Source organism: Lingula anatina, chromosome 5 (assembly GCF_051362555.1).
Source record: "Lingula anatina isolate TDL-2025a chromosome 5, LinAna3.0, whole genome shotgun sequence".
Taxonomy (NCBI): Eukaryota; Metazoa; Brachiopoda; class Lingulata; order Lingulida; family Lingulidae; genus Lingula; species Lingula anatina.
Window position 1 is genome coordinate 3,310,922 of NC_141771.1, and position 9,441 is coordinate 3,320,362.

The 9,441-nt window shown below is 35.5% G+C and overlaps 1 protein-coding gene across 1 annotated transcript; it reads left to right on the forward strand.

Annotated features, from left to right (window-relative positions):
- Nucleotides 1–6: 6 nt before the first annotated feature.
- Nucleotides 7–9,255, forward strand: LOC106157563 (small ubiquitin-related modifier). Its single transcript, XM_013533244.2, has 6 exons — nucleotides 7–187; nucleotides 317–418; nucleotides 5,874–5,951; nucleotides 6,175–6,246; nucleotides 7,122–7,186; nucleotides 7,667–9,255. Exons 1-5 carry the CDS (start codon nucleotides 179–181, stop codon nucleotides 7,182–7,184), a joined length of 324 nt encoding a protein of 107 aa, XP_013388698.1. The 5' UTR covers nucleotides 7–178; the 3' UTR covers nucleotides 7,185–7,186; nucleotides 7,667–9,255.
- Nucleotides 9,256–9,441: the final 186 nt, after the last annotated feature.

The following is a 9,441-nucleotide window of genomic DNA, read 5'->3' on the forward strand; positions in this document are numbered from 1 at the left end:
AAGTTCGGAAACCAATTGGCAATATAAGTACGATATTTTCTAATGAATTACAAATTTGTGTCAAAACTTTATTTGTTTACGAAAAAACCTCAAAAGTTTTAAAAATAAAATGTTCAAATTTGCCTTCCCGACATTCCGTTTTGCCGCTTCAAGTTCCCGGATTCTAACGTGAAGCAGTATGTCTGAGGTAACGAAAGAGAAATCTATCTATCCTGATTTGTAAATTACACACTATTAAATCAACGTTTTCGATTATTCTTCATGGTGTAAAACTGGGTTTTGTCATTTTAAAATGTGTGTATCATGTCTTATTCAGGAGCAGCAGTTACAAAACAAGAGTGGCGACAGCCCCGGAGAAGGAGCCGGTGACAACAAAGACAAAGAAAAGGAATACATCAAGCTCAAAGTAGTGGGCCAGGTAGTTATTAAACGGCGCAAAGTGACCAATTGATTTAAGATGTACTAACATTGTAATTTGTGTATTTTAAAATACGAACATTTACGTGCGAATATTACACACGCCAACGCCATGGTATTGACCCATTTCCAGAACCATCTTATTTTGACCTCTTTCCTGGGACATGGTTAGGAAATTTGCGTAGAGGTTTTCACCACTCCAGAAACCTCTTATTCAAAAACTCCCATCATTTCCATGCCATTTATAAAGCCTAGCCACGAATTACATTAACATAAGTTTGCTTCAGTGGTGAGAATTTACCCCTTCACCAACTGTACCTCGGTCCACTCCTGCACACATCATACTATGATATGGTATACAGCGCAAAACATTAGAAGTTACAACTGTGGGCATGAGTCAACAAAGGAAACAATCATTCCAAAGACAATAGGGTGATGTTAAAGCAAAATATATAATATTCTATCTAATATATTGCTAGGTAATTGTATTGATGACAAAACTTTACAAATTGTTGCGATTCATTTATGAATTTTCAGGCTGACCGCCATATTGGAAGCTGGAGAAGGGTCTTTACTAGCAAATAGTGAAAGCTCTTCTGTCTTTCCAATATGGCGGACAACCCGGTTATATATATAAACTGCAAGTTGAAACAATTTGTAAAGTTTGGTTACCAGTGTCAATTACAAAGCATTATATTTCACTTTTATTTCACTGTATTTCCTTGCAAATGAATGTTTCCTGATTTTACTCACATACAAAGCCATGTTTGCAGGGTACTTTGCTGTATTATGCATTACAGTATGACTCCTCTTGAGCAGACACCAAAAACATATAAAGAATGAAAGAATGTACGAAAAGGATGAGTGACTTTCCCTTATTACTTATAAATATGGTAAGATCTAGTAGCAGTTGGGTGATATGTGGGTCTATGCACAGAAATCTAAGCACACTGCTGGGGGGTGTCTGACCAAACAGCACACCAGAGGGGGTGTTAGGTTGTCACACCTATCACAACCTCATTCCCTGATGAAGTCTGACTGCAAGCAGATGAAATTTTGGCTGGTAAGACCAGACAATTATAAGTAGCTATAGACAAAAGAATCTTCACAAGTCTATTACAATAACATAGCCAATGAAACTGTTCTACACTAAGCACACTGCTGCTTGGTAATAAGGCAGTTGTGTGCCTGTCATTAGCAGCTTATACTGGTAGATCTCTGTAGAAGATGGAGAGGTGTTAAACTCAATTTATTGTAACAAACTGTAGAGACCCCTGTTGGAGAATTGTAAGGTGTGAATTTGATACAATTTTGCCGAGCACTGGAACAAATTAAGAGTTTTAACTGGTAATTTCACCCTAATTATTTTGGATTTTAAATTGGAGCACATATGGTAAGGTTCCATCATAAAAAATCCTTTCTGTGACAATATTGAGTGAGTTGCTATGCCGTTGGCTATGCCGTTAAGTGTTGGCTGAATTCCAAATCACCATTTTTCCTAAATGTTGTTTTAACTTGACTGACACCTGGTTTCTTTTTGATGGCCAGTTGTGTTATAATATACCTAGAAAATTAAGAATTTGAGTTTATAAACTGTAGTATTAATGTATATACTTTGAATAATGTATTTGATATGATACATTGAATACACGGGTGACTATAAAAATATGCCCTCAGGTTGATTTATTACCACTGGCAGTAGCTTCAAGCTAAGTCAAGTGGTCATGCTTGTTAATTTGGTAGGGTGAATGTTCAGATTAATATTTTTATTACAAGATTAAAAACCTTGCATGATGAAAAATTTACATTTACAGAGCATCCTACATGAAGTTACAACAGTTGAGGCTTATTATATACTAGAATCCAGTTTTAGGATTAAAGCCAAAATGTTATTGAAAGCATTTAAGACTTTCATCTTGTCACCATTAATTTTGATGAACAAAGTCAAAAAGAAACTGAGCAGATCTATTGGACTCTTGTCTATACAAATGGAAAGAATGATTACCCTTTTCTTTCTACTAATTTTTGCACCCAGAATTACTGTGACAGATTTTTCACAAACCAGCTGGGAAACCTCCAAGTGACCCTGGCACATTATAATGTAGATGGAATCCATAAATTAACATTTAAAACATTTAAATTGATTGCAGGTTTTTCCTGTAATAGAACAGTATGAGACATTTGTTTAAGCCAAATCATTTATTTAACAGATAAATTCTTTCTTGATAAAAGAAAAATGGCAATTATATAACAGGGAGGGAAATGGGCAGTCGCCAGTCGCCAAATGCGACCGCTAAAACGAATTGGCGAGTGCCAAACTCAGTAACTGGTCCAAACGGGCGACTGCTCTGTACGCAGCAGCAACATGAGAAATATACGGGATTTATACTTGTCCTTAGATATTTTTCCTTTTTTAAAAAAAATCCGCTCCCAATTTCAGTGTATGAAATGGCCGCCTGCCCGCCAGCCCGAGGCTGGTAACTTTCAGGCCGGGCGGGTGAGATTTGCAAATTACCTGCCCGACGGGCTGGCTAATTTACAGCCTATTTTCACCTTTTATTTTGTCTATGTTCACAAGCGATTTCAGCAAAATAAACTCATTGTTTTCACCCACTTTCATAGAAGCAAAGAACTAACCATAGCTTGCAATCGAACGCTCGTATCGAAATGTAACCAACAGTCTCCCTCTCAGTGGCCTCGTTTTCGAAGTTCCGTCTGTGTGATATGAAGTTGAAAGACAATTTGAAACGAGGCACATTGTTCTTAACCAGCTTCAGTGCACAGCAGATAACGTTACGTCATTGTTTTGTGTAGAGGAGATACCGCGAGTAGCAATTTGTAGGTTGAGAGTAATAAAAATGTGAAAGTATAAAAAGTTATGATATTGATTAAATAGACGTATAGGTACATGAAGTGCTTATAATCAACAGTAATAAAGGCAACGGAGGCAAATTAAAGGAGAATTTTACAAAAATTTGAATCCCCAAATTATGAGTGAACGTGCGAGTTTACGCCGTGCGTCAGATGTAGTTCTTTTCCCACGTGCTTTCATCTTGGGCTGTCAAAAATGAAAAAAATTCTATCAAGTCCGATAGAGAAGTTCACAAAAGAAAAACAGTTGAGGAAAGAAATAAAAATAACAAAGATTACGACAGAACCAAACGAAAGAGAACAAATTGGGGACATGGAAATTAAGGTGACTTCAATTTGCAATTAGTCGAGCGGCAACATTTTTTGTAAAACCGTAACTCGAAAGTATCACGCATTGCGACCGAACGCAAGCATCTCGATCCAATAACTCGCCCATGCTCGCCCCATATAATATATTGTAGCCTCTATGTGATATATATATAGCTATTCTCAATAAGCAATGCTTTCGAGATACGGGGCCTTGCAGGACGGTCTATGGGCGATTAGCGCGCAGGACCGTTCCCGACCGCTTTTTAAAGCTTAAAAGCGATATTCAAAGGGTCCCTCATGCTGAATTCTTTCTTCTTTATTGTCAGCACAGAGATCGATTTATTTGACAACAATATATATATTTGGTCATACTTGTTGCTATACAGAAAAGCAAAAATTATGATCAAATGATGTCACGAAATCGGAATAAAAGTTATAAATAAATTATTGAAGAAGAAATGAGGCAGCCTGCAAGGTGAACATAAACTGAATTGACTACCCCCGCCCGCTAAAGGGCCCTGAAAAATTTTGGTATTTTAGATGGTGAATGGTGCCATTTGGTATGGTTTAGAACTATGATTAAACTAGTGAAAGTCTTACTTCGAGAGGTGAGGTTTTTTTTGCAGAAATTAAAAGGGGGGCGTCAGGACCCCCCTGACCCCCCTCTAATTCCAACACTGACAAGGTATCATTCAGTAGAAATTCCAACCAATTTCTAAATTTCCATGCATAAGGCATGATATTGCCCTTTCATTTCCAAATTACTCTCCCAAGAATGCATTCTAGACCCCCTCAGCATAGGCCTACCTCTCTTAACTCTAGGGGTTATCATAACTAGGGCAGGTAACTACATGACCGGGCTGGTAACTTTTCAGAGTTACCTGCCCGGCGGTCTGGCTAGTAATTTCCTTGAATTTCATACACTGCCAATTTTGTCTGCATCGAAGATTACGCGAGTTTCAGATGTGTTGACCTATTTTAATGATGCTTACGTCAGACGTTATTTGCATGCAACCTGACCTCTTGCATCAGTCTGTCAATTTTAACCAATCAGATTTTACCACAGCATTCGAGCCGTATGAAGTAGCAGAGCCTCGAGGATTGAAAAGCTACGTATGCAACAAACATTTTCGGTAAAAATACTAATTTACTTGAGTGCTGTTTTGTAGTTTTGAAGGGTAAATATAATTCTTTAAATGGTTTCTGGTCTTTTTCGATGTCAATAGTTTATAGTTACATTCAAGATTTTACAAGAAACAATACTTTTGCCTTTGGGGCCGTTAGCATGCTGCCCAAATATTTTCTTGTTGGAAATTAAATCAAAACTACATTTAGTGTGTGAATTGAATTAGTTCAACTTATCTTACAATTTTTTAGCGATGTGGAGGTTTTTGCTTGGTGTGGCAAAGCCACCAGAGCCTCTAAAACGAAAAAACACCGACAAATGACGAAAGCGAACAACCTAGCACGAAATGTAAAAAAAAGAGAGAGCGCGGGTACCTTCCTTTATAACAGCTACGGATTTTTGAGGAAAATAAAAAGGCGAGGATTTTTTGCTCCGTTTTATGGTTATATTTCAACTTTTGGGACTTTAAAGTCACTTCTTATTTTGTGTTAATACAATGGGTGTTAACCCATTGTTCTAATTCCAAACCTTGTTTGGGTAAACACAGTTTAACAGAGATTAATAACATCTTTATATTTTTTAACCTAATAGTTAAAATACTTGATTCCTATTGTGTAATGTGGTGTCATTTCCTTTATCCATAAAAGGTGGAGAGAAAAAGCTGTTTAGTTTTTAAAATGTAAATAAATGTTGATTAATTTTGGGGAGTTATTTGGTTGATTTCAATTCTTTTAAATAAGTTCAAAATAAAAACTTGAAAATTAAACTTCATTTGCTTTATTTTACTAGCACATTTTAATAATAATTAAAAAAAAATGAAGTTGCTGGATATGTCCACCCCTTTTCGATTCTTTCATAATTGGACCAGTGCTCCAAGGCCTAGGACCACTACCTCCAGAGTCAACTGGTCCATGTGGACCAGTGCTGAAAAATTCCCATTTCCCTCCCTGTATAAGAGCATCTTCAGCATTTATTTGTCACTTTTCCCTTTTTGAACAGTTCAGTGCATGTTTTGGAATTCCATTTCAATTACTGATTTAACAAGCCATATCTTAATTATTATTATTTTTTTTAAATATTTATTTATATTTTTTACAAATGAAACCATTTTTACATCCTTGTCTCAGCATGGTTCATTTTCTTTCTCCAGGATGGCAGTGAAATCCACTTCAAGGTGAAGATGAATACACAGATGGGGAGGTTGAAGAAGTCTTACAGCGACAGACAAGTAAGGAACAGGCTTGTTATCTCATTTATAGTGTGATGTTTGTCTACTTAGAAATGATAATGTTGGGTCTGTGAAAATGTTTCAAACTTCAGGACCGTTTTAGTTCCTACTGTTTACTAAAAGATTTCTGTCCCATAATTTTTTGCCTTTGTTATAATATATATTTTTATACTTATTATTATTTTTAGACATTTTTTACTATTTGATAAATTTTTCATTTTAGGGTATTCCCTTAAATTCACTACGGTTTCTTTTCGATGGAAGAAGAATAAACGATGATGAGACGCCAAAACAGGTGGGTGGCTGGATTCACAAAAACTGTTCATAATTGACTTAATTTTAATGGTCAGTTTCAAAATTCTAGTAAAACGGGTTGTTTGTTAAATTAACTAAAAAATGTCCATCGCAGTTGTATTATAAGCATTTTGTATGACATGAAAGTTGAAGTTTTATGTGGAGTACAAATTGTAAAATGAATTTGGAAAGTTTTCAATAAACAGACCCAGTTAAAGGTTTTGTTCAGTTATATCAGATGAACTATATATGCAATTCCTTTGTGATGTGTTGGAATGAGAGAAAAAAGGGGATGGCAAACATTCATATAAATGCACAGTCCAGCTCAGAGGGCGACTTAGGTGTATGTATATATATATATATATATACAGTGTTTGCCTCTTAGGAAAATAAGTTGCTGGACCAAAAGCTCAGCCACCTTGAAAATTAGCTGGCTAGAATGCCTGCTGGGTGGGAAAACTTCTCTGCCCATTCTGAAAGTTGTCTGCCCCGGGCAGACGGTCCAGCCTTAATTTCTAACACTATATATATATATATATATATATATATATATATATATATATATATATATATATATATATATATATATATATATATAGAGAGAGAGAGAGAGAGAGTATTGATCAGTTTTGCCATAATGGCTTTGTATGTAACACTCCCTAGCTACTAAATCATTCCAGTTTGCTGATCCTATGATTTATGTGGTCTGGGGACATTTTAAAATGGGCTATTTTGGAGTAAAAGCATGAAAATTGTCCAATTATGAAAATATTTTTACTTATGCATTTGTAAGTTAACTATGCTTCAATTTTTTATTTATTGTGGGATTTTTTGTGGGTTGTGGGATTTCTCAGATTGAGTTTGTTTTCATTCCAGCTTGAAATGGATGACAGTGATTGTATAGAGGTATATCAAGAACAGACAGGTGGATTAAATTAAAGGTGAGAAAAGCAAAGAAACTTCAAGGAGATTTCTTGACAATATTTCAGTTTATGTGCAGTGCAGAATTACTCCAAAGGTGAATCTTTGTACCCTCAACCTGCCTCAGGCTCCACTCGTGGTTGGAATTCCTTTTTGAATAACAAATTTTCAGTACTAAAAGTGTAAGGGTTTCTTTCACTGTCTGGTTATTATGCAGTTTTCTTGAACGTTCACAAATTGTTGTAGTCTGAATTAAAACAGCATGAAAACCTATTAGAGCCCTGCTTCGTGACTGTTCCTTTGTTACAGTACTGGCATTAATGCTGCATTAGTAAAAAGGATCTACCTATGTCATTACACATTTTCTGCCAAAATAATATTTATTCCAGTGACATAATAAAGATGCCTTTGATTCTGTAACTTGATGATAATGATAATGATAGATACAGAATATCAAATTCTCTAACTGCATTTCATTTTTGTTTATTTCATGAAATCAGGAGCCGTCTGGATGGAAAAAAGAACAATAAGACAATTGGATCCTTGTGCATCCGTCAGTAAATAATAGACAAAGTGTCGTACATGGATAAATATTGTACATAGGCATATATATATCATATTATTGCTCCATGTTCAGTAGAAATATATATATCTTCAAAAGCACATCATGAGTGACCAGATTGAAGGTAATCATTAAAGATGGTATGGGACAGATGGAACAAGTCACAGTGAAGTGATGGGAGAAAGAAATGTATATATGGACACAGCAGATGGCGAATTGCAAAGGAGAGTTTACTTAAAAGGAAAAGGAAGGACCCCATGCAAGTGTTAATTTTTAAACAGGACTGGATTTGTTTTTTGTTTTTTTTTTTTTCTGTAGATTTGGAACATGGGATGGAACAGCTTTTTTCATAACTCAATGAACTACATTTAAAAATGAAACGGTAAAAGCCAACAGAAATGATAACTGTACAGCGAAAACGAACAGCAGTAATTGAAAATCAACACTGTGTGAATTGAGAAATGGACACCCAGTGGATTTCTCCATAAGCTGCAGCTCATAATATTTCCAAATTGAAGCCAGAGAACTGGCGGCTGCAACATTTGAATGAGCATGTAGTTGTGCCATTATACTGTTTGTAATGTTTTAGAGAGAAAAACTGTCTACAGACTGCGTTACAAGAGAATTCATTTTCTGAGCATGAATTTGTCAATTAAGATTAATGTAAATTTTTTTACTTCAAGCTCTGTCAAACCCATCTTTACATTAACAGGCCTCCACTGTGAGTGTATTAAGGCATTAATGAAACTTAATCAGTGTTGGTGCACGAACACACCCAGATTGTACTAAAAAATATGACCCACCCCAATTTGTATTGAGAGCTGCGTTATGGTCACATCTGTATGTGCAGCTCAGCCTTAAATGGTGAGACGGTCTTATGAATATAATTTCAGCAGCAGTCTGTTTGTAAATGGACACTTTTTCAATAGTTGATGATGTATAGATTTCCATGATATGGACTCTCCATGGTTATGAGAAAAGAAGGGCACTTGTTGCAGAGAAATGATGTTGAAGTCGTAAATTTTCATTGATATTGTATGGCTGCAGAATTATGATTTGTTGTTGCCGAAACCACTTATAGGAAGTCTAGACACAAATCTTGTTGAGTGAAAACACCTCCCTCATACAATTTGAGTTGAACATCCTGTACTCTCGTAGTGGGGACTTGAGAATCTTGAACAACTTAATGTCTCTTATTTGTAGTTTTAGGAAATTTTCCTTTTCTTTTAGTTTGAGAAAGGCAGGGTTTTAGAACAGGACCACAAGGAAAAAGAAAGAAATATGTTTGAAAACGTGATGGCAGACACTTTTAATAAGTTACATGGGGGAGGCAGATAACACTAAGTTCAAATTTCCTCACAAAATGTAAGAATTAAATCAGTTGTAAGGAGATTATTCATTTCCACGGAATAAAAGAATTTATGCTTTACCAAAGTCAATAAATGTAGTTTACGAAAAGGACAATTTTAAGATCCTAAAATTGTATAGACGTTGTAATTTCTTTTATCAATAAACATATTAGCCATATACAGTCGATTTGTGTTTCTATAAATGAATATAGGACTAGAAGTCTCAATTTTTTTCTTCCATAGGATGAATTTTGTGCATTGTTTAAATTGCTGCTGACAGTAAAAAAGAAGAAAAAAGGAATGCTAATTTTAAAGAGAAGACGGCAGTGAGTGTCGTTGTCTGAATCACTGAACAATCACCTGT

Excerpts from the sequence above, each read along its gene's own strand:
- LOC106157563 (XM_013533244.2), top strand. Across the intron at positions 5,952-6,174 it reads AGTCTTACAGCGACAGACAA|GGTATTCCCTTAAATTCACT; the intron begins GTAAGGAACAGG and ends TTTTCATTTTAG. Across the intron at positions 6,247-7,121 it reads ATGATGAGACGCCAAAACAG|CTTGAAATGGATGACAGTGA; the intron begins GTGGGTGGCTGG and ends TTTTCATTCCAG.